General features: G+C 42.8%; 1 protein-coding gene across 7 annotated transcripts in view; it reads left to right on the forward strand.

The window, feature by feature from the left end:
- dnah8 (dynein axonemal heavy chain 8) overlaps positions 1-26131 on the forward strand; it is a 133200-nt gene that overhangs the window by 28169 nt on the left and 78900 nt on the right. For 6 of the 7 annotated variants that reach the window (XM_087142386.1, XM_087142390.1, XM_087142388.1 and 3 more), the window contains exons 2-19: positions 357-532; positions 2228-2362; positions 3345-3432; positions 4980-5128; positions 6370-6571; positions 8509-8672; positions 9178-9354; positions 10539-10652; positions 11601-11708; positions 12379-12627; positions 13018-13215; positions 13720-13796; positions 14706-14799; positions 17067-17186; positions 17937-18072; positions 18962-19149; positions 20148-20345; positions 20801-20920. In XM_087142386.1, the coding sequence (XP_086998512.1) occupies positions 357-532; positions 2228-2362; positions 3345-3432; positions 4980-5128; positions 6370-6571; positions 8509-8672; positions 9178-9354; positions 10539-10652; positions 11601-11708; positions 12379-12627; positions 13018-13215; positions 13720-13796; positions 14706-14799; positions 17067-17186; positions 17937-18072; positions 18962-19149; positions 20148-20345; positions 20801-20920 (2693 nt within the window). Of the gene's footprint in view, positions 1-356; positions 533-2227; positions 2363-3344; positions 3433-4979; positions 5129-5861; positions 5905-6369; positions 6572-8508; positions 8673-9177; positions 9355-10538; positions 10653-11600; positions 11709-12378; positions 12628-13017; positions 13216-13719; positions 13797-14705; positions 14800-17066; positions 17187-17936; positions 18073-18961; positions 19150-20147; positions 20346-20800; positions 20921-26131 lie in introns of those variants that run through there. The other variant, XM_087142392.1, reaches the window with a different exon arrangement.

Genomic DNA, 26131 nt, shown 5'->3' on the forward strand with positions numbered 1-26131 from the left:
AAATTCAGGGGTACATAACAATTTCAATTCCCCAGACTAAAGATGCTGTTGCTACATGTATACCTCGTGATTTGGGGCAAGCTTTGCTAAGCCTTGCAACAATACACTATTCCCAACGGATAAGAAGGGCACAAAGGAACCAGTCCATTCGAGAGATGCTGGTCACTATGCAAAAGCTTGCCCGGATTCACGAGGTATAGCAACAGCATCTTTAGTCTCGGGAAATAAATTTTTTATGTTTGTGTGCTATCAAATAACTCAGTGTACCAGATTGTATTCAAATGTAACTCCCAAATGGCTTATTCACAGCCTATACTGGTATGCTTTCCCTTTTGCTTGTGCTGTCAATACCACAGTGCAGAGAGTCAAGATGTCCCACGATGACTTGAATGCCCACGGTGGGTCGCATGGCCACTTCGACAGCAGTGATCACCCACATGACAAACGGCGGCTGAGTCTTCATCCCCGAATGCGAATGCAGAGGAAGAGCTTGGTTGGGGCTGTACAGGCAGAAACGCTCAAGGAAAGACAGGTACGCATCTTGGCCGATCTCCCCCTTGCAGGAGCCAGAGATTGCATGTTTTTGTACAGTGCAATTCAGCAACCAGTTGAAGCCATCACAGGTGGTGGAAGATTGCTCGTGGGCAGGTGGTACACATGCCTGTCATGCCTCTTTAACCAATAGATTGTCCTGATTTGCCAAAACATGCACCTCAGGCTCATAAGAATGCATGTGTTAATGTGGTACCACTGCAGTTATGGCGTCTCCTCAGATTAGTGAATAGCAGGAACTCCCACTTACCGGGGTTGACTGCATGTTATGATATGCTCATAGGCTCTTGCCGCTTTGGTGCAGGCCATGCTGCATACATGCATGACCAGGAAAGCACAGCCTTTGGAGTAAGTTTTTCCAGGCACTCGGCTCTGAATGAAATGGTTCCCCACCAAACCTCTCTCTTCGTTGCCAGTGAGTGGATATGCTCCGTGCAGCCCCCTTAACCAGTATAACACAAGGGGCTGGTAGGACAACTGTATTAACTGGATGGTGTCTCAGTAGTGCCCTCACAAAGAGTCGGCATTCATTTACCCCCAGGCTCGCTTTTTCAAGGATGCAACCTCAGTCCTTTTAAATCCTCCGGTTGCCTCCACGACAAAAACTTCATAAAGCCGCCATCCTCCACAGTTTTCCAGTATTTCTTGCATGCGCTCCTGGGAGGGTTGACCGCTGCTTCAATCCTCCAAAATCCATGAGCAGTTTCAGTCATGTTGAGGCGGGTGTATGATATCCGGGAACAGTGTGTAGATGATTTCAGATATAATCCAACTCTGAATTTGTGCATGGCTGTGCATCAACAACACAAGGTCTAGCCCAAGACCATGGCACAATGAATCCTTCCCAATCAACTACACCTGTTAGGCCTTTCACATGGAGGTAATGAAAGGTTGTATATGTTATTACAGTTTTTAATGTATAAAAGCTGGTCCCAGAAAGTAGCAATAGGTTTTTGTGTCAATTTATTAAAAAGCAAAGTTATTGCTCTGTGTACATATGTATGGCATCAGACCCCCCCCTCCCTGTCTGCAAAGTGTTGATTCCACATCCACCCCCCTTTTTTTTCCTCAAGTATGACCAGATAATTGGAAGGGTGCAAGAAATGACAGACAGGGTGTATAATATTAGACTATCTGAGATATGGTGGACACAGTTGGGGGCAATATTTGGTTTGGTTAAAGTTTTGTGTGAATATTGATTCCAAAGTTACCCCCGTGAAATAGCACCCTCCTATTGTGTCGGCCACGCTTTGAAAAGGCCAACTGGGCTGTGTTTCTCACAGAATGGTTCAATGTGCACACTGAACATATTCTACCTTTGCAGAAGTCCATTTTGTTTGTTTCATTTTGCTATCTGGCGAGAAATCCAAGTGTTCTTCAAACGTGCAAAGTCACTCAAAGTCCTGAATAAAACCAGACAGCCTTAGGACAACGAATAATTTTGCATTGTAGATAGAGGTGGGAGGATAATCCTGGAATGGGACTGGAAAATGTAATCCCCTCATTGGCCTGGGTGGGATTCGAACCCCGATCACACAGTTGCAAGGCCAGAATATTGCCAGTGTGCCAACCTAGTGTCCTGACTGTTTCCATAGCACTTGTTTGCTTTTCATTCCTGTTCCTGGTAGAACGCGCTGTACAGTTCATGATTTTATCTTTGGACATTTGTCTATAGGCTCGAGCCAAAGATACCCGTGAGATGCGTCGTGCCCGCATCACCCCTCTCCACAAGCACATCATGGAGATCATCCAGATGCATACTAGTCTAGACATACCAGCCATTGAAGAACATGTGCTGGACTCCTCTGAGGTAAGCCCTGCAGCGTCAGACAGCATTTCCCACTCATCACTTGGCAGATACCTTGAAAGAGGTCACAGTAGTGATGGCAGTGGGAATTTCACTTTGCAATATGTTGTTAGTGTTTATCCACTCCGAACAAGAGAGGGCATGCTTTTACAAAAGCGTGTGAGCGTTTGAGCTCAGTTTTTATGTGTGTTTGACACGGGACGTGCTGAGCACAAAAGTGGTATTATGGCCAGTGTATGTCCCCACAACTATGGAACAAGTGTGCGTGGTCTTTGCATAATGTTCAGGCTATGCCAAATATCCGAATAACCGAATATTCGATCGATTGTCGAATATTTGAACATTATTTTTTAAATTTGAATATTCGAATGAAAAATTCAGGAAACTAAGGGAAAATTTTGAGAAACATTACACTTTGGATCAGGCTTGTTTCAAGCAGATTCAAATGAAAAGCTTCAGAAATCTTACAACGATTTAAAAAGTAAATTAGTCATGAAACAATTTAAAAGGAATAGAAATTTTCGAGAGGGCTATAAGTCTTGTTCATCTCTCAAATCTTGCTAAATCGTGGCTGGAGATACTCCTAGATGTGAGAAGTATTATATCGATTGCAATGTACAGATGTGTGTGTTATTGCAACTGATTTTATATATGGTTTGTTCATCAACAATCTGGTGGTCGGTACGACCTAGTTTTCGGATATTCGATCAAATTGAAGGTCGACTATTCAAATAGTGAATGATTCGAATTGACCCAGCCCTGCATAATGTGCCACTTGTGTACACGCGAGCCTGAGTGAGAAGCTTCCCACCAGTCTTTCAATTCTTTGTCAGTGTCGAGGCCGTGGGGTGCACTTCAGCGTTGGGTGGGATGGATTGCCTGTGAGAGAAGAACCTACTGTACGCATTGCAGGGTGAACAGATTTTTGCGATCTGTTTGCGCTGTTGCAGATGAGATGTGTTCATTATGTTTCTGATTTCTCCAGCAATTGGACCTGTTTGACCGATTCTTTGAGAAAGATGGCTCCAGATCGCTGATGTTCTTCCTGCAAGATGGCGACGCCCCTAGCCATGGTAAGATGTCAAACTGTACATGTTATACAGGTCACTGTGTTCTATTCAAGTCCATCATAAGTCAACTATGACTCACTTTGCCACAAACTAAGGCAGTGTCCGAAACTGGCTTACAGAGCTATGGCTAGGTCTATTGTCTACGCATCTCCACGCATTTTAATGGAGCAAAGACCTAGACCTAGCTCTAGACAAGAGATTCGGATGCAGCCTAAAACAAAGGTGAATTAATAGATACAATGGAAGGCATTTGTCATTGTTGAGTTGAATAGCTGGAGATGTGGTGACTTGTGTGGACTTGTGATTGCTAATATTTTAGTAAGTATTTTGATAATAAATATTCTCTTTTGAAAAGAAAAAATTGAAAAGTTTGTATTATGTGGTGAGAATAGTGTTGATTTTGTGGTACGTAAGCTGGTTTTTACATGCAATTGAATTTGTCCCTTGTTTTAAACGACATGATGGTCCATGACGGATGAAGCAGTCATTGCCAAGATCAGTATTAAGTGCCTTACCCATTGCCTATATTTGGGCAAGCTGCCTGTTGGGGGAAAAAAAGGAAGAATTTTCATGTTAAGAGTTTGAACTTACAATGAGCTGTCTGAGGGACTGCTTGAGATTTCAGACACGGCCAGGTTAAATACTGCCCTCTGTTGACCCTGTCAAGAAAACATTGCAGGAATCAGTTTGCAGACTTGCACAGATGCAGACAACAGTTTGAATAATGCAGTTCAAGGTGAAGTGAATATTGGAATAATGTGATTTCAAATGACTGAAAATAAAAGATGAAAGTAATAAGTACCTGCGTGTGTCTCAGCTGATAACTCTGGGCTACGTGTAATATCTGTTCTATGATCAAACCACACAGTGTACCACTGACATTATCTCATGCACAAAGTACAGGGCATGTACAGAAGCATTTGAGGCAGTGGCCTCGATTCCCGTTGAAACGTTCCCATAGCCAAGTTGATTTTCTGATACAGATTCCCTTTGCCAAGGAGAAATTGCCTTGCTCCGCCTAGAACCCTTCAGTTCCCGACCTGAAAATAAATGTACGACATTTTGTGGCATGGTAAAACTTTTACATTTGTAGCAGGTGTGTTTGAGGATGTCACTTGCCCCCTCTTCGAGAAATGATGTTTTACCACGACTGCATTTAGTTTTATCATTGAGTATACATGAATGACATTGTGTGAAAGTTCATATCTACACTGAATTTGTATATTGTATGCACTGCCTCCCTAGCTTCTGTGGTGTTCATTACAACCAGCTCACTGCTGAAATGGAACATTTTTTTTAAACTGGTGTTGTGGTCTAGTCTATCCACACGGCCTTTCACAAGTCAAGTCACAAGTCCTCTCACACGTCCAGTCACAAGACCAGTTACGCTGTAAAACACTCGAAACAGTGACAGGGAATGTTTCCGTCACAGTTCACTCCGGTTACTTGGCTTCAGAGTGGATGACTTGCTGTGGACTTCTGATGGACTTACAGGGACCTCTGGTAGGCTCAGCCACACCACTGACCTTACCTTGGTTTTATTTGTGCAGATTCTGGCCGCATCGTGACGCTGCCTAAAGGCGGCAAGATGCAGCGGTTGTTTGTTACCAGTGGCCTGGAGGAAGGTCTGACTGGCCAGTGTATCTTCTTCTTACGGAGCAAGACGGATCAGGCCCTCACCCAGCGTAACCTCCATGAGGTCAGTGCATTGTCAAATACAGATATTGTGCACTGTTTCCTTGTAAATTTCTCAGCCATTGTACATAATTCTCAGTTGTGTGTTTGTCATGTATGGAATGTGCAATTCTATGTCAGTGTTTAGAAAAATTTCAAGTTTTTGATCTTCACTGATGTTCTTCTAAAGGGATGTTTTTCCCTCCGGGTCTCCATTATTTAGACTATGTACATGTACTAGTCATTTGTGATAAAAGCGTTAAATATTTTCTTGACAGAGTGTCATCTATGATTGCTCATCTTGTTTTACCTTTTTTTTTGCCGATTGCCATTCTTGATGAATCTAACCTGTTCATGTTGTTTTAATTAAATAATGCAGTTTTCATGCTTCTGAGAAGAATGTTTATTTTTGCTGCATTTTCTAAATTGCCAAAGCACATTTCAACAAGCAAGGCTGTTAGAATTTACTTTGTCAGTGATTGACAACTCTTTTTATGGCTTGAAATTGTGAATATTCTCAATTGCATTAATTGGTAACTGATTTCTGTTAATATCTTTCTTTACGGCCGTTTCACAATAGTGCGCCACCAAGAGTTTGCAACACGTTGGCCAATCATAACGCGCGAATTTTTTTACCTTTTCCAAACATGCATTGGGTTGACAAATTTCGTGCATTGTGATTGGCCAACGCATTGCAAACTCTTGGTGGCGCACTATTGTGAAACGGCCGTATTTGTTCTAATTGTTTTTTTGAGTAGCAAACTGAAGAATGTTGACTCACAGCTTTATAACAAGTTCAAGGTAATTTTAATCCCACATCTTTTTCCTGGTTTAGTTCTGGTTCAGTTCCTATTAATATTTAAAAACAAACTTGTAATTCCGTGTTTTAGGCAGAATTGAAGCGGTCATCTGAGGTGAGTTTACAAGTAGGGCATACCTTTACATTTGTTATCACTGACATATTTATGCGTTCAAGAACTTTCTGGAGTTGAAACTTCTTGGGCCTATAGGCACCTCGCCCATAGAAAATAATCCATGTTTATATGCACACAGGAGATATTTCAGACTTTGTTTGAATTCAGACTTTTGAGTCTGATTGAAAGCATTGCCGGTATAGGAAGAAATGCATCTTACCGACTTTTTATACGCAATGTCAGAATTTTTTTAGGACAGATGACAATCTCATCCATGTATATTCAAGAAACTATGCAGGGATGACAAAGGAACTACCTGATCATGTTTGAATTGTTCTTGAAACCAAATTAGGAGATGAACTATGGATTCTTTGACGCGTCTGGATCTGGTAGGCTGAGCGTCCTGCCTGGCATCCAGCAGGTACTCAGCAAGGTCTTCAAGCCCGCTGTCCACGCCCTGGCAAACTGGGGAGCTCTCGGGGAGACGCCGCACGGCAAGAAGACGCAGAAGAAGTTCCTGGATTCCTTCGATGGCTTCATGCAGTATGTCGGAAGTAGGTTTTTGTTCTCTATCATGAGTACTGTTATATGCGCCTTCTTGTTGAAGGGGTAAAATGAACGCGTGTTGCCAGGCATAAGCGCATATTGGAATAAACATGATAACATGGCCGTCGGTGCTCTCCCATTTGGCCGTGGTGCCTCCAAAAAGTAATCGTGTTTCACCGCCAAGATGGTAGTGCCCTTTTTTTCTCTTGGCTGTAGTGCCCTACACGTACATGCATATTGACTGCCCCCGTTCAGCGAGGTACACGGACAGCGGCATGGAAAGCAGCGTACACATCATTCCATGATCGTTCACATTCGACCGGAACACCACGCCGCACCACCCAAATGCATGGCATGCATGCATATGCAGTGCGTGCGTGCACTGTGTGTACGTGGGGATATCGTACATATACCTTCAGCCCACCGTGCACCGGCGGCCGAGCCTAGCCTTGCCCGCGCCATGCACACTGCACGATCGCAAGTGCGGCACAGTCAGTGTTGCTAGGGAACACCTGCCGGCCTATCCAACGATTTAACATAACAGCCCATGTCCAAGCCAAGCATTTAATGTACCATGCAGTAATGTTGGTCTAAAGCTAAGTACTCATCAACGTGTACGCGTGAACGGTATATCGAGAGCTCTATGTTTTTCATGCACACTGGACAATTGTATGGTCGTGGCAGTATTTTAAGTAACACGGCAATGTAGTGTTTGCAGTTTAGTTCCACGCACTGCTCATGATCCGAAGTGTACATGTACAACATCAATCGGGACTACCCTGATTCTCACTCAACTACGTTGTTGTGTACAAAATCACTCAGTTGACTGGCCAGTTTTTGTGGTAGGCAAAATGCCGAAGAGAGAACGGCTAAAGTCAAAATGGGCCGAAGCCTTTCAACACTCGGCTGCTGGTTCAGCACTAATCACGGCCATGTTCAGGTATAATGCGTAGGCCCTATCCTACGTTTTCTTAGACCAGGCTGAACGAATATTGATGTTCATGCAAAAATGTCGGGATGGCAGTAATGGCCAGAACTTTGGTACGTTGATGGCTTTAATGGCCAGAACTTTGGTACGCTGATGGCTTTAATGGCCAGAACTTTGGTACGCTGATGGCTTTAATGGCCAGAACTTTGGTACGCTGATGGCTTTAATGGCCAGAACTTTGGTACGCTGATGGCTTTAATGGCCAGAACTTTGGTACGCTGATGGCTTTAATGGCCAGAACTTTGGAACGCTGATGGCTTTAATGGCCAGAACTTTGGTACGCTGATGGCTTTAATGGCCAGAACTTTGGTACACTGATGGCTTTAATGGCCGGAACTTTGGTACGCTGATGGCTTTAATGGCCGGAACTTTGGTACGCTGATGGCTTTAATGGCCAGAACTTTGGTACGCTGATGGCTTTAATGGCCAGAACTTTGGTACGCTGATGGCTTTAATGGCCAGAACTTTGGTACGCTGATGGCTTTAATGGCCAGAACTTTGGTACGCTGATGGCTTTAATGGCCAGAACTTTGGTACGCTGATGGCTTTAATGGCCAGAACTTTGGTACGCTGATGGCTTTAATGGCCAGAACTTTGGTACGCTGATGGCTTTAATGCCCTCACGTTTGGCATTAGTGCCCTTTATTTCAGCCAGTCCACTAATGCCTAATGGCAGCGCTCTAAGAAAAATGAAATTTGAGGCCTGGAGAGAGTTATTTGTGGTTAATTAACCAAGAGGCCTTTAATCATTAAGTTATATTATTATTAAATATGTAAATATGATGAGTGCCTTTGATAAAAGAGTTACAGTTGTGGACAATGATGGGCTTTGAATTTAGGTGTCAGTCCAACTGAAGTTAAGTTAAAGCAATTTGGAGAAATTTGCTGATTGTCCGTAGTTTGCCGTCAAAAGAACTGACAACCAAGTTTGTCTTCTGTAATTCATTATTGTAACAGGTGCACAGACCAATGTTTCAGGTGCCATCCAGCTCCGTGACTGTGAAACCGTTGACATTGACAGCCTGCACACTGCAGCAGACTGCATCCTGGCAGCAGCCAACCCCGAGATCGTGGACGCCTTTGATGAGCTGGTCACCTTCTGGTGTAAGGACATCGAACAGGTAACCCCACCAAGCCAACTTTTTGAAAATAGTGTCCGGCCCTCGCTTACATGCTGCAGCTACCCCTTTCCTACATGTGTAGCGGTCAGCGTGCTCTGACTATCGTCAAGAGAATATGGCTCCTAGTTAAAAACTCAGAGCATGCTCCCGGTGCAATCATGCATATGCGGAGAGTGTCAGGTTGTGTTGTCTGTGAAGAGTTTTGTTTTGGTAGGGCTGCATTTTGATAGATCACAGCTGGTTGACATATTTGTTGATCATTGCGTTGGAAGTAGTTAACAGAGCAGCTTAACTTGAGAACTGGTTGAGTTCAGAAAATATTTGTTGTAGAAAAAAAAAAACAACAGGTTTCCAGTAAAAAAGCTGCGGTGTGCTTATTTTTGCTTATAATACATGATAAGTCTGCTAAGCAGGATTTTCTGTTAAACAGTTCCAAGTGGTTTTCAGTGGAGTGGAGGCTGGCATCATAGTTACCTTGTGATCATTTGTCGCTCATTCGTCCCAGGTCTTGGCCGAGAGTGAACAAATGAGGAAGGAAGCAGACGACACCGGACCGCTGGCCGAACTGGAGCATTGGAGGCTGCTGACCGCCAGGTTCAACTCCATCGTGGATCAGATTAAGAGCCATAAATGCAAGATGGTCATCTATGTGCTCAACTTTGCCAAGAGTAAGGTCCTCAAGGTAATGTCTGTCCAGCCCTATTCCCTAACTTTTGATGCATGTCGTGCACCTTTCCAAAGCCAGACTGAAGGATCACAGACGGTGACACCACGTTCACATGGATTATGAGAATTTTGTGACTTTTTATCACCTGTGTTTCATTATTCACTATACAGTAGGGCTGATGTCCATAAAGCGAATGATATCACAGACAAAGGAAGGACACAAATACAGTGTGATTACCCAGTACATGATACAGACTTAAGTCATGTTGCCTCATGAATGATTGCCCTTAACAAAACTAGAGAGGGCGCTATCGTAACCTGGAACTACAAAATCTGTCTGCAGAGAAAGTTACAAGTTACCAGTGCTGTGAAATTTGGCCCTTATGCAGCCCTGGCTTGTTCAGTGCTTACTTAGGTCCTTGTGAGAGCTTTGCCCAACTTTGCACAGTGCTGAAAAATGCACACTTTTCTCTCAGTTGACACGTTCGTGGTTTATCCTTTTTGTGCTTACATTTAGGAGAATTTCCTATGCAAAATGAATGCAATTCAGTTATATTTTGTCAGTTATTATTCTGCATAGCCACACTGTCGCCATGCCTGTGTTGGACCTAACATGGTCGACATGAGCCATAATTGCCATGGAACTGCTATGGTCATTACTGACACTTCTTCTTTATCTTCTGGGTGAAAAACCCCAGATGAGCATTCTGGGGAAAAACCAACAGAATCAGGAAGGGACCCAAAAATCAATCCCCATGTTGGCTTGGGTGGGATTTGAACCCAGGGTCACAGACAGGGAAGGCAAGGGAAGTAATCACTGCACCAACTGAACCACCTTGAACTTTGGTTGTTTTTTTTTTACTGTTATTGTTAAAACCAGGTAGAGATATTTCAAACTCTACCTTATTTTATTTGGCTATGTGATAGTCTGCCAGTGAAAATACATGTAAGGCTACATTGGGTTGGAGGGTGTCATATCAGGGATCTGATTGTTTGTGACTAAATTCTGAAGCTATTACCATCGGTGATTGTCAATGCTACTCACCAATCACAGAAACTGCACACGTTATGGCTTTGTCCAAATCAACTGGCTGCAGCAGGAATTACCACACCTATGTGTATCTATACAAAGTGACTGATAAACACAGAGAAGCATTTAATCACCTCATCCTGTGGAAATGACTGATGGTCTATACACAGATATGGAAGGAGCTGGATTCTCGCATCACGGATGCAGCCAACGAGGCCAGGGATAATGTCAAGTACCTCTACACTCTAGAGAAGTTCTGCGAACCACTCTATCACTCTGACCCAGTAAGTGAGGCTGACTTTACCTCTTCATTATTAAAGTAGGTCACTCAAGAGACGCAGAATGATAATTTGTGTCATACATACCAGTAGGAAAGTACAATGTAAATCAACTGAGTCAAACTGAACTGTATTTAGAGGAGATTTAAAAGTTGGAATCACTAATTGGCCAAATGTGTTCTACTTTTCCAAGCTCAGATTGTAAAAGTTTCCATCCAGCCTGTTCTTTGCGGACAATTTCTTTCATTAGAAAAGTGGAGACGGAGGTGCCACATTTGTCCCACCAACGTTTTTGGTCCTGACAACGTGTACGTTAATTTTAATTACAGGTTTTTGCCCTTACCCGGTGTGTATTAATAAACACTGTATGCTCAGTGCTGGTCAGTGCTGGAGAGCTTGCGTAAAAATTTACAATCTTGCTCGGGTGGGACTCGAACCCACGACCTCCTGTTTACTAGTGCAGATGTCTTAACCACTTGACCACTGAGCTTGCCGGGGTCGGCTGGCCCATCTGAGTCTGATGTAGCAGCAGGTACTGCAATGTATTTTCAGGATGTGGTTTGTGTCGCGGAGGTGTTAAGTTTGAGTATACGTTGGGTAAGGGCAAAAACCTGTAATTAAACTTAACATCTCTCCGACGCAAAGATGAATGCTCCAATAAGCATGTAGATAGTCTCACGACAATGGAATAAGTATTGTTCATTCTTGGGTGCATTCACAAAGTGTTATGACGCATGTTTGTTTTTATTGATCAGCCATTCTGCTTGATTCCACAGTTACATAGAAGCTGTATGTGTTCGCCATGTTAACCAGCGAAGTTTAGTGACATGGCAGTTCAGTGTGCCTCAAAATATTTATAAACAGTGTGCAACATGGATGCTAGCATTGTGCGTTGAAATGGTCCATAGTGTGCATTTGTTTAGGGCTTGTGACCAGAGTTAATTATCTTCACAGGTTGGTATGGTTGATTGCATCCCTAGTTTGATCAATGCCATCCGCATGATCCACAGTATCTCCAGATACTACAACACCTCAGAGAGAATGACATCTTTATTCATTAAGGTATGTATTATCAAAAGTATGCATTTTAAAACAAAGATATTTCTGATGACCGAAATTGTACCTTTAGGTTAAAAAAATTTATTCTCGGGAATAAATACAAAAAAATTTGTTTCGGCAATAAAATAATGTTTGAGATTCAGGAGCCTGAAATGCACATGCAGTTGTTTGTGGGAGCATAAATCTTTCTAGACAGGTAAAATCACGGAGGCTGAGCCATATTTGAAATGATGTTTCTTCGATCATAACGTCATTGACGTCATTGCACAGATACTTTTCAGTTCCACATTGTTTTGTTTTCACAAAAGGACACACAAGTGCTGCATGTCTGTTCAGGATAGTTTTGTTTTCACCAGCTTGAATATGGCTTTGTCCGTGTTAGGTTTTTTGTCAAATACTGCTGCTATATTTGACAAGTATTCTGCCAAGCCTTTTAAAGCTATTTCCAAAATTTACATTAACAACATGTTTGTATGTCAGTTCTCAAAAACCAAAATCTTAATATCACATGGTTGTGTGCGAGGTGATCATGCATCTTGGTATCAGCTTGTAAAACTAAAATTATTCATTGCTTGGTTTTCATGAAGTGCGCCCAAACGGCACTTGTACGTTAGTCGTTGAAGACAATGGTGATAAGAATTGGTGCAATTCTGTGGTTGTGTCATTGGTATAGGTGACCAACCAAATGGTGACGGCCTGCAAGAATTACATAACCAACGAAGGCATGAGCCGCATCTGGGATCAGCCCTACGAGGACCTCCTCCACAAGCTCCACGCCGCCACCAGACTGTACAAGGAGTACCAGAGAGGCTTCCAGAAGACCAAGAAGAAGATTGAGGAGATCGAGGGCGCCAGACCGTTCGACTTCTCCGAGATGTACATCTTTGGCAAGTTTGATGCCTTCTGCAAGAGGATTGACAAGGTGAAACCTGAGAAGCTCCATCATAGCCACACATTGGAAAGAGTAGATAACTGAATGCAAAACCAACCAAACTAGAGCCTGACTAAACATTGAGGGTTAGTTTCACTTTAGGCCCTGTCCAAAACAGGCTTCCAGAGCTTCAGATACATGTACTGTGGGCTTGGAACAGAAATTTGCTAATCCCAGAAACTAGTTGCTTAGCAGAAAACTAGATTTATTAGCCTAAATGTCATAACGTTAGATATAATCTGTGACTGGTTCCCTGGCTGATATTTGTGAAGCAATTTGCCAATGGGTAATTCCACTTGGCAGCTCCATAAACACAGTTCACTCCAGAAATCTTTGTAAGCGGACAGCCTCAAATGATGTCTTTCTCTGTGCTTTGTTCAGATCATTGAGATGCTGGGCACCATTGATACCTACTCCGTCCTGACCTCGTCCCGCATTGAAGGCATCGAGCCCATGGCCAACAAGTTCCTGAATATCTACTCGGGAATCAAGAAGAAGCCGTACGACGTGCTGGACCATCGCAAGGTGGACTTTGACAACGACTTTGAAGACTTCAAGATGAATATGTTTGACTTGCAGGTACAAACTCACTAAAAGTCTTGATACAAAAACAACATTCCTATTTATATGTATTCATTGTTCCACACTTAATCTCTTCATTATACAGCGTATTTGAACATATCTATATGAAATGTGCGCTTTATAAATGAATAAATTAAAATTAAATTGTAGAGGCTGGAGTCAAATTTCATGAAAAAAACAACAACTTGACCACAGGGCTTCCTAAAATTCTACAAGATCAACACAGTACAATGACGTGATAAAAGTGCACTGTTCTGTCTGGAAAGTTGTGTAATACACATGCTTGTACAAAATGTATGTGAACCTTTAACTCAAAGAAATTAAAGCTGGCGCAGTTTCTTTTGTGCGAAGATTTGGAATAATTCATAGGTACATGTGTTGCATTTATTGTACATCTGAGGAGATAGTGTACTGTTCGGTTGGATGATTCTGGATTCCCCAGAGGGTGTTGGAACAGCAGAGTGATGTTAACTGATTGCTTTTTTGCCAAACCTGTTACAGTACGCTCTCCAAGAGTTTATAGACAGCAGCTTTGAGAGGATTACCTCTACGACTCAAGCCTTGGTCCTTCTGAAGAGGTAATGAACCAGCTCACTGGCACAAAATGACTAATAATGGGTCCACTCAAAGTGTCTTATACACTGGGCTGCCAAATGTATTTGTGGGCATGGGCTGTTGTGTTGGTCGTCAGCGGTGGCTTGATAGCCCAATGGAAAGTTAGTGTTGCAAATCTGTACGTTTTGGGACTGAAGTGATGTTTCTCTTGCACATTTCAGTTTTATGGCTTTGTTGTTTTTATCCTTTGTCACTTTTGCTGAAGTTTTTGTGAAGCCTGGCAAGTCTCTTCCAAAAACTGAAACTTCATACTGCCGGGTTTAATTGAAAGTTGCGTGATGTATACCCGGTGGATTTTCAGATTTTCCATTTTTCAAAAGTCTTCAAACATACATAACTTCATTAACTGGACGTTTACACGCACATGAATGACTGTCTGGTGGCTACTCTGACAGACAACATCTATTGACGCCTGAGTATTTCAGCCAGGCCTGCTGCTTTGTAAAGAGAGCGCAGATTGTGAAGTGTTACGTAATTTTCTTTTGTTCCCGAAACTGGTACAGGATGCTGCTGGCGTCCAGATTAGCATATAGCGGTATTGTATCGCTCATCCCTGGAGCGCAGAGCGCTTTTTTCCCTGATGGTAATCCACTCGCCCTGAATGCCACAAACAGTGGTATTGTCATTCAAAACAATGATGGATTCCTCTACTATACAACTGAAAAAATGTTGTCAAATCCCAGCAGCTCGGCCTTTTGTTCCGAGTACGGTCTTTTGTCACAAGGCGCAGCTCTTTTGTCTGATTTCGGGGAGCCCGGCTATGCATATATTAACCCTAGGAGTCCGGTTCCGAAACCCCGGCAGCAAGTGGTTAAGATATTTTATTTCAATAGTACTATACTCATCACATGCATGTACCCTTGCTCATGTAGATTTGCAAGTCTGAAGATCCCTCAGCTGAACATTGAAGAGAAGCACTCTGTCATACTGCAGCACTATGGCACTGAGCTTGAAGGCATCAAAAAGGTAGCATCTTGTCAGTTAATGACTTTAGTATTTAGTTAGGAGAAATCTGTTTTGCAATATCAGTGATTGAGTTTTGGTTTCTTGCAAGACCTGGCCCAGGTTTGACTTCAGGCACTGATGTGGAGCTCCAGGCCCTGGAAAGTTGATATAGTGAAGAAACTGTTTCCTCAGCGATAAAAAGGCTAGTAAGTCATGCAGGTCATGTTGGGTACACGTGGTATGCTTCTGTCTGTTGATTAGCAGGTAAATTTGGACGGGGAGACTTTACTTGTACTTGAAATCGGATCTTGAGCAAGGAGAGAGCTTAAGATTAAAAAAGCGTAAGGCGACGATTGTCTCAGTGATATTTCAGTTTGGACTGTCTGTCACAGTCAGATATCTGCAGGTCAGTACACCTTGCGTCACCACCTTGTGTTTTCTCTGTCACAGTCAGATATCTGTGCAGGTCAGTACACCTTGCGTCACCACCTTGTGTTTTCTCTGTCACAGTCAGATATCTGCAGGTCAGTACACCTTGCGTCACCACCTTGTGTTTTCTCTGTCACAGTCAGATATCTGTGCAGGTCAGTACACCTTGCTTCACCACCTTGTGTTTTCTCTGTCACAGTCAGATATCTGTGCACGTCAGCACACCTTTCGTCACCACCTTGTGTTTTTTTCTGTTACTGTCAGATATCAGAGCAGGACAGTACACCTTGCGTCACCACCTTGTGTTTTCTCTGTCACAGTCAGATATCTGCAGGTCAGTACACCTTGCTTCACCACCTTGTGTTTCCTCTGTTACTCTCAGATATCTGTGTAGGACAGTACACCTTTCTCCACCACCATGTGTTTCCTCTGTTACTGTCAGGTATCTGTTTAGGACAGTACACCTTTCTTCACCACCATGTGTTTCCTCCGTTACTGTCAGATATCTGTGTAGGACAGTACACCTTTCTTCACCACCATGTGTTTCCTCTGTTACTGTCAGATATCTGAGAAGGACAGTACACCTTTCTTCACCACCATGTGTTTTCACTTTTACTCTCAGATATCTGTTTAGGACAGTACACCTTGCTTCACCACCTTGTGTTTCCTCTGTTACTGTCAGATATCTGAGCAGGACAGTACACCTTGCTTCACCACCTTGTGTTTCCTCTGTTACTGTCAGATATCTGTTTAGGACAGTACGCCTTTCTTCACCACCATGTGTTTCCTCCGTTACTGTCAGATATCTGTTTAGGACAGTACGCCTTTCTTCACCACCTTGTGTTTCCTCTGTTACTGTCAGATATCTGTTTAGGACAGTACGCCTTTCTTCACCACCTTGTGTTTCCTCTGTTACTCTCAGATATCTGTGTAGGACAGTACACCTTTCTCCACCACCATGTGTTTCCTCTGTTACTGTCAGATATCTGAGCAGGACAGTACACCTTGCTTCACCACCTTTTGTTTGCTCTGTTACTGTCAGATATCTATGCAGGACAGTGCACCTTTCTTCACCACCTTTTGTTTGCTCTGTTACTGTCAGATATCTATGCAGGACAGTACACCTTTCTTCACCACCTTGTGTTTTCTCTGTTACTGTCAAATATCTATGCAGGACAGTGCACCTTTCTTCACCACCATGTGTTTTCTCTGTTACTGTCAGAAATCTATGCAGGACAGTACACCTTGCTTCACCACCTTGTGTTTCCTCTGTTACTCTCAGATATCTGAGAAGGACAGTGCACCATTCTTCACCACCATGTGTTTTCTCTGTTACTGTCAGATATCTATGCAGGACAGTACACCTTGCTTCACCACCTTGTGTTTCCTCTGTTACTGTCAGATATCTATGCAGGACAGTGCACCTTGCTTCACCACCATGTGTTTCCTCTGTTACTGTCAGATATCTATGCAGGACAGTACACCTTTCTCCACCACCATGTGTTTCCTCTGTTACTGTCAGATATCTGTGCAGGACAGTACACCTTTCTTCACCACCATGTGTTTTTTGTTACTGTCAGATATCTGAGAAGGACAGTACATTTTGCTTCACCACCTTGTCTTTCCTCTGGTATTGTGAAGTTTTTGTACTCATTGTATGGACATTTTTCACTAGTTATCTCGAGTGATTTCTTGCCAACAGTGGACATACGAAGAATAACGCCAATGTCAGTGGACATCTTGTGGCTTACAACAAAGCTTGAGCATCTCTGGAGCCCTTGGGAAGCATTTGTAAGTACCCATTCAGTACTCGGAAAACACTTGATCCTAAACCACTGATTGCATTGTTTGTTCTTCAGTTGTACATGCAGCACAAGGATGACCCACCCATCCCCAGGGATATGCCACCTGTGGCCGGCAAGATCTCGTGGGCTAGACAGCTCTTCCGACGCATCCAAGAACCCATGGAATCGTTCAAGGTATTGGCAAAATCCTTTGCCTGGCTTATACCTAAACCTGATGCAAGAAATGTTACATATGTTAAATGTTCCTGCAGAACAGTCACAGTGAAAATTGTTACAAGTTGAAATATGTGAAACTTTTGAACACGGTCATCGGAGATTGTAAGCATTTAAGTCCTGGATTTGCAAAATGGTGCATGAAAATACAAGGCCTTCAGTGTGTGTTCTGTACGTGGACAAGAAATTGCGCAGTTTTGCGTGGGACCATCACTCTTTTGGGATATGTGTTTGCTTAGGTTTGTGCACCTGTGCTGCCGGGCACACAACCAAGTTTCTTTGGAATCTGCAAACCTTGTTGCGGTATTTCCAGTTGGAATAGTCTCCTCACCAGCCTCTCTATTCTTTTCAAGTGATGAGGGGTGCATTTTATCACCGTTTTTCCAAACTGAGATGTCACTACTGTGTGCGAACACTTTGTAAAACTGCCAAACAAACAGTTTGGGTTTCAAAAACTGACAGCCTAGCACGCATGCAGTTGTGAACACTAACAAACTGACCTGCAAACATGTAAGAGATGAACCTTTCCGAGAAAATGCTGTAAAGGGTTTGATGCAAATTAACCTCGTTTACAGCAGGTGTATTTTACCCACATTTTCAGCGAGGGCCCTCATAACCAAACATGTTTGCATTAGCAACCTTCACCAACCTAATTAACTCTCCTTCATTTCAATTTGTCATAACCACGTTTATCCCATATTGGCTTGGCAGGATGCCGGCAGCGTGTTAAAAAGTCCAGAGGCACGGAAGGTTATCCGTAACTACAACCGCACGGCCGCCGTGCTCATCGAATTTGAGATCTTGTATCACCGAGCCTGGATGAAGCAGGTGGACACAGTCAAGTCAGGTAGATGTGACATATTCAGGGGACTGTATAAGTTGAAATTCCCTGTTTGGAGATTTCCAACTTGCTAACTCTTCCGATTTTTCATAGACCTAAAAATTGGAATGTTGCGATTTTCACTGAAAGAGAAAAATAAACTCCTGGCATAAGAAGGTGCTATGTGCAAAAAAAGAACATGCCGTTTCGGAAAAAGGGGGCACTTACTTTGCCGTAGGCTTCTACAGCAGGTGTTCCAGATACGTACCTAGCAACTAAACTTGGATCACACACTGGATGAGAAAGCCAGAAAACTTCCTAGAACAAGTGGATAGAGATCAGTGATGGGTTCTCAAGACTCAAAACTGTGTCCAGGACTCATTGAACAAGCATGAAGTCTCTGTTTCATAGTATGATAAAGCTAGATTTCGGACGTGAATGTGGAGACAATAGGACGATATCGATGTTCTGCACATCTGCTCTTACTGTCACATGCCTTTAAATTCTCTGTTTGATTTTGAGGACAAAAGTCATGTGGTTTCATAGCAGCTGTCCATCCCGAGCATTTCAGGATCGTAGCTTCATGGGTTTTAGTTGTGAACTGGGAAAGGGGGCTTTCTTATCAAGTTTTGGTATCTCTTAGGCATGTTGGGGGCGGTACACCGCATACGAGTGCTTGCTATTACCTAAGCTTCACATATTTGTGTGTCAGTAAACTCAGGAATCTGTATTATTAATGCCCTAGTGCTAGGCAGACAGTACCACTTACATGTACATCAAGTTTTATACCACTCTCCGTATCACTGTAGCAGATAGACGATATATACACTTTTCATTTGGAGTTAAGTTTGGTTTTCCGTTTTGAGTTCATCTGGTCTTAAAATTTTCCTTTCTTTTTTCTGGTACTTCTGGCCAGGTCTGCAAGCAACCCTGCTGATCCGCCACCCCGAGACCAAGGAACTCCTGGTGAACTTTGACCCCATGCTGTACCAGGTGATCCGCGAATCGGAGTGCATGCGCAAGCACGACCTGGAGATACCCGAGGCAGCTCACATCATATGCCTGCGACAGGAACAACTCAAAGACGATTATAATACACTCAAGGTGAAGCCATGTCACAGCATCTCTTTATCGTACACTAACTATTTTTTCCATTCATTTTGGGGGATTTTTATAATCTAGCTAACTCTTGAAGTTTTTAAAATGTAAAACCATGCTGTGTTGTAATAATGTTAGCATTTTCTGCACTGTAAGATTTAGGGCTGTGCCGAATATCTGGATGATTGATCAAGTATCGGATTCGAATGTTATTTTCCAAGTTCGAATATTCGAATGCAAAAATTCATGAAAACGAAGGGACAATGTTCTTTTCTTTTAAATGAGACAAATTGTACTGTGGAGGCTTGTGTCAAGCAAACTCAAATGCAAAGCGACAGAAATCTTACAACAATTCAAAAATTAATTCATTCATTACAAAATTTTAAAGGACAAGAAGTGTTGTTCATCTCTAAATGTTGCTAAATCAAGGCTGGAGATACTCCTAGACGTGAGAAGCTATTGTTGTTTGTCTCTAAATGTTGCTAAATCAAGGCTGAAGATACTCCTAGACGTGAAAAGCTATTGTAGTGATTAAAATGAACAATTTTGTGCATTATTGCAACTGATTTTGTATATGGATTGTTATCAATAATCTGCCTGCCGGTATGAACGAATATTTGGATGTTCAATCAAATTGAAGGTCGAATCTTCGAATAGGGAATTATTCGAATTGACTCAGCTCTAGTAAGATTGTTAGATTGCAGCACAATGATTGACTTCTTTCCAACAACTTGATAGAGCCTAACAGTTCCCTTTATGCTGTGGTAATAGCAAACCATTCTATTCCATCAGTACTATGAAGACATTGTTATAATAGCGAAGTGTCCACAAACCTGTCTTTCCAATATGCTAATCTTTCCACCACATTTATGCATGACTTGGAGTTCCTGCATCATGTCTGCATAGTGAAGTAGGTGTTCCCCCCGCTGTTCAGCAAACCTATCTGGGATGTGCTGTGCTGAATTATGGTCTGTACTGATGGTCATCTGCTCTCACCTTTGCAGCTGTTGCTAGACGAGAACGCCGCCGTCCGAGCTCAGATCCCGGCCATCTTCCAGCCGCTGATGACAGCCCACACCAGGAAGGTGGACCTGGCCATCATGCCTGGCCTGACCATGCTCTGCTGGACCTCCCTCAACCTGCAGAACTACTTCGCCAGCATCCGCTTCTCCTTAAGAGATCTCAGCCTGATCATCAAGGAGGTGAATTGACCCATTGCAGTAGAATTACATTAACGCAGCTTGTGGAATATTGTCCAATTATGCCATACAGAAAATTATTACAAAATGGCTCATTAACAAACTTCTGTGTCTAGAAACCTTTCTGAAATCTTCAGTAGCTGATTGCATCAGATCTGTCTTACACACATGATACTCTTCATATAAATTACGATTATGAAAGTAGTACATACAGGTGTGAGATTCCCTTTGTAATTTTCCTAACTCTGCTTTGAATGTGATGGAAAACACTGTCTTGTTTATTTTCCTGTGATAACAAAATAGTCATGCATCGTTCTATAAACTGCAGATTTTGGTTTTGAAAGATTTCAAATAGAAAAATTAAATTGGTGTTGCCGACTCTTGAGCTGAAAAGAAAAATTCAGGGTGACTCACACCAACTACTGTAACTCACATTTAAACAATATACATGTATACAGGTGAATGACATTCGTGAGGCCAGGATAGATTCCCTGCTTGATGAGATCGGAAATACCCTGCTTTGTGATCTGCCCAACGACAAGCCATGGAACGTAGAAGAATTCACCTCCAGAACACAGGTGAGTGCCATTAAAGGTGCGTGCTGTTCAGTTGCTGAATGCAGAAATCCATTCGGCGCGTAAACGGTTCTGCGTAGAATGCACTGATTTACAGGTAAATCTCATGCATTGTGCCTTACTTGTGATAGGTCACCTTGCCATTACAATTCTTTCAAATCTTGGGTTAAATGATCGTCGGCATTTTGTGCATCATTTCAATTGATGGATTAGAATAAATAACAAACCTTCAGGTTGATCTCCAGCCTGTTCTGGGTTTGGCCTGCTTTCTTGCTATGGCTCCCCTCCATTTGGCCCTGTCCACTGCATCCCTTGCCTTGACACCAAGAGGTCGCATGTCATCTGACGCAGAGCTCAGCCAGGTCTTGCGAGGTCAGCCAGCAGTTGTCGGTCCACCCACGACTACTTTGGCACACCTATTAGATATGTTTACTAATGCTCCTTGATTGATATACTGGATCCATGCTCAGTCCTGTTCAGAGGCTGTACCACTGTTTTAGCCAGAGGGGTGTCTGGACATCGTTTTGACCGTACATAGACATATTGGTCGATCCAGGGAAGAGGCCAATGGGGACCACGCACTGCCTCTCTCAAACAGCGTTCGTTAAAAAAAAATTGTTTTTTTGTTCCACAAAATAGATCACCCCAACATTTGATTCGGGATCAGCCCTCACCTGTAGACCCGTTTGGATACCTTGGACCAAATGCTGGAAAAACTTAAAAGCTATAGTAGCTTGGATGCCTTGTTTTTCTCTTTAAGGCCAATGTTGACATTCAGTTTTCAAACAGCTCTTGCACTGTACAAAATCTAATCATGCACCTGTATTTCTGTCAAACATGAATGCAATCAACTCCCCCTTCGTCATCTGCCGTCATCAACCTACTTGTAATTGCCACCTGCTCTTCCATTAAATATTTTGTGAAATTTAATAACTCTTCTCTCCTGACTCCCCACTTCCCTCATCACTCTTTGTACTGTTCACAAGGTAAAACTACTGTACGTACAATTAGAGGTGCCATTGTGGCTGGCTTACAGCTGATTACAGTGAATGTGATACATCACAGGGATTAATGACTAGCCTAGTTGGAGAACAGGTCCACGCATTATTAGGGCTTTATACACCTACTTCAATACTCAATCAGCCAAAGATATAAATAGCTTTTTGCCAGGTCAAATATTTGAGTAACCAGAGACATGTCCATTTTATGGTATATTCCATGTGCAAGTTGTCCAAAAGAATCTCCTTATGTAGACTTGGTGTGCGCGAGGCGAACCGCGTGCACAAAGACGCTTGACCAATCAGAATCGACTAAATTGTCTCGTTATTCAGATGCCAGCGCATGATTTACACAGCAGGCATAATCACTTCTCAGTAGGCATTATCAAATGTTAATACACGGTCAAGTTGCGCGTTGTTGAATAGGGAGACTGTCTGAGGTATTTATGAATAACAGCCATGAAATCCAAGCTATTCTTTTTTTTTCTGTAAGCCAGTTACCGTCACGCCTGAAAGAAGAAATTTGGTCCAAGAAGAGTCACGAAAAGGATTGAATCATTGTCATTTAATGGTGAAGAGGTGATTGCATTGTACAACCTCCCACGCATTTGACAAGGTTGAGATCTGTTGTAACCATTGGAGATCTAACAGCATGCATGTTCTGTGACCGTGGATTCGCCACCAAGAGAAATTACATCTGCACTGCATTTTTAGGTTCCAGTCTTAACTTCTTCCCACTGCAAATCCGCCACAAATTTTTGAAAAGTACTGGTAGCAAAGTTTAAGTCAGACACTTACTGGAAAATAACTAAACATGGGTATCATATGGGTGTAAAACCTGTGCTAAACAAACTGAACTGCTGAAATTTAGTGCTTGCTCTATAAGCTCTGTGTGCTCTAGCTTCAGCCAGTGCTGCACTGACACATTAAAAATTGGGTTTGGCCCTAGTCAGTTCTCCCCTTCCAAACTCCCCCCCCCAAAAGACCCTAAAATAAAATGTTTTGCCTACCAATCAACCAACCAACCAACCCTAATTTCCTCACTTCATGTGACCCGAGCCAAAGGTACCCTGTACAAATTATCCGTGGTCTTTAATATCAAGCACTGTGGGCGTTGCCAGGATTTTTCCGGGGGGGGGAACCATTTTTTCCCCATTGGGTGGGGAATTTTGAGAACTTATAATTTATGATAAACCCACAGTAGGGTTAAGGGGTGATATTGTTAAAGTAAAGTATCCCATTTCCTCTCTTATTTCTATGCACTTTGTTTTTTTCAACTGTTTTTTTTTTCAATGTTCCCCCATTTTTGCCCTCTCCTTATGATGCCCATGTCGATCACCGTACACAAACTTGTACATGTAAGTCCCTGTGTACATGTACGCAGCTTTTGATGCATGTAAAACCTGCCTGTGAGTTTCTAATAGTTGGCCAAAGGTACATTTAAATATGTGTATATGTATTCCAAAATGAATAGCACTGCGCATCCATCACGTTTCTGTCTCCAGCAAAGTGAAGAGCATTTCAAGAAATCCTATTGCAGCAAGTTCAAGAAATACCGCAGACTTTGACGGGCCATTTTGGACTCTTTGCTGTGCTGCACAAATGCAGCTGAAAGCATAAAACTAAAGCACTCAATTTCCAGATACTGGCTAAAACCTCAGGACTGTGCACAATCCAGTCGTGCTCCTGTACGTTAATCAAACGTGATAAAAAGTTAAATCCCTTGCAGCATCTGCCTGCCTCTAGCTAATTGCCAACCTGCACTTCCATCAAATATGGGCCTACTCACCTCTACTAGAGTCCATCCTACCTCCCATCATCCTCGTACATGCACAAACATGAACAGTTTACAAAGACCGTATAATTACAGGAAATTGAAGATTCCATTGTGGCCTGCTTGCATCTAATTTAGAATACATGTAAAGTGAATTAGATACAACAGAGTGGAATGGATATCACAGCAGGCATTGTACATGTGCCGTACCGGTACTTCCGATGTGTACCTAGCAATTAGCTGGTATAGTACCCTTCCTTAATGACTAATCTGTCTCAGCAGGGAAAACCGGTTCATGTAAAAGCCCATATGAATTTTTTTGTGGCAAGTGAACCCTTTGTATTAAATCCAGAAGACTAAGCTATTGATAGCTACTGTACATGTAGAAACAGTGATGTGGTGAACATAGTTTAAATTCCTCATCTGTTCAGAAAGCAATCTGTGCATTTCTCGACAATCTCTCCTCGGCAAAAATAAAGTCAAGCAAACTGTCAATTTTTTGTACATCCCGGCTTTGTTTTTATTTGTTTTCCAATAATTCTCTAAATATTTCACCTGTCACTTTGGCGTGCAGTACATGTACGTGTGTTTCCAGCCTTGGCCTGCTTATGTTTCAAAACCTAAAAATAACATAAATTAGTAAATAACACACCAGAAGGAGCACTTTCGCAAGCATCAATTTTAGTCCTGTTTCCGAGTTCTTTGGTGGCTCAGGATATTTAGGCAATTAATTTGACACAAGTGAAAGCCTGGCAGCCTTCCATGTTAGTGCCCATTTGTCTAGCATGGCTCAGGAATGGCCATGTTCACACAAACACTTGATAGAAAATGTAGCAACCGTGTGGACATTAAACATCCTGTCAGCTAAAATGTTACTTCGGAATTGCGTGGGCAAATGGTAGATTGTCCTCCAGCATTGAAACTGAAAGGACAGAAAAATGGAAAAATTACAACATTTCTGTACTTGTAATTGTTTACTTCAACTTGTTGTTATTCACGATTAGACAAATTGATACTTCTGAAGCAATTTGCTCTTTCAAGCGACACACTGTTACGTAATTTCTTTTTGTTTTGTTCGTCATGAACATGCTCGGCTTAAAGCATAGCATCCCAGTGCAATGAGCCACAGCTGCGCCTTTTACTTATAAGCAAAATGCTCAGTCTTATCAAATTTGCCGTTGGTGCTTTTCTGTTGATGTCAACGGTTATCATACATGCTTCCATAAACAGATTTTGAGTTATTTGTACACCTTCACTTTAGATGACAGAGTAAAAGTTCAAGACTCCCTCATGTAGCACGAACACCATTGCTCTGTGGAGATTAGCAGGTTATGCACTGCTCTTTTAAATTCCTCGTTTCTGACGTAATAGACGATAACGTTGACCCAGCTCACAGTCGCCAACAGAATCCTGGAGATGGTGACGAGCACCGCAGGTACCTCATTCCCCGTGACCTCTGCCACGCAGACGATGCTGAACGGGACCCAGCACACAAAAAGTACGGCGTTGATGATGCCGATTGTCACAAAGGACCGCCTGTTGGGCGACGCGTTGTGGACCCATGCAGCGTTGTGCTGCCCGGCAATGCGATTGGCATGCCGGCTCGCAATCTTCAGAATTCTAACGTACATGGCAAGGTGGCAGAGGAACCAAGTCAAACCCATTGAGAAGGTGATAGCATATGTGGTGGAGTTGTCCACTCCGAATACACAGATCTTGAGGGTTTTGTTGAAATGAATATGCTCGCGATCAGAAAGGAAATAGTACATTGCGTATAAGTGGGTGAGCAGAGCTGTACAGCAGGCGATAATCTTAGCTCGTTTTGCCGTCACCCATGTGCAATACCGTAAAGGGTGAACTATGGCCAAGTAGCGATCTATAGTCACGAGGAGCACAGCGATCATATTCATTGGGAGTCCCTGGCGTAGAGTCCACGCCTGCGCGGAACAAAATGCCCCAAACGGCCATGTCCCACCGGAGATGGAGAGCCCGATCATGGGGAGGTAGATGAAGACGGCCAAGTTGAGGTCCCCCAACGTCATGAACGCCAGAAAGACTTTGGTCGCATCGTTGATGCTATTCACTTTCGGAAGAATGATTAGACATAAAGCATTCAATAACAAAATCAAGAGAGTTACGATTGTCCACATGCTTGCAGTGATGATGGTCACCAGGACTCCGGGCCCATCTTGAGTGGTGTTCATGGTGTCGGCACTGTGCATCGAAGACAGTCATGTATGCGTAATAACCGTTATAAGCTTCTTTGATGCCAAATGCTGTCGGCATCGCAGAGTCGCTATGCGTAATGTCAATCACATTTTGTCGTCTCAAGATGACTGCTGCAGTTAGTGGCCAAAGCTTGTATAAAGAGTTTGTGTTTCAAGATTCCCTGAAAACCGTTCAAGAACTTAGTGAGTTTGTTTCCAGGTCACGTACCAGAGT

This window comes from Acanthaster planci, linkage group LG10 (assembly GCF_054643075.1).
Source record: "Acanthaster planci isolate LZ-2023a linkage group LG10, COTS_SCS, whole genome shotgun sequence".
NCBI lineage: Eukaryota > Metazoa > Echinodermata > Asteroidea > Valvatida > Acanthasteridae > Acanthaster > Acanthaster planci.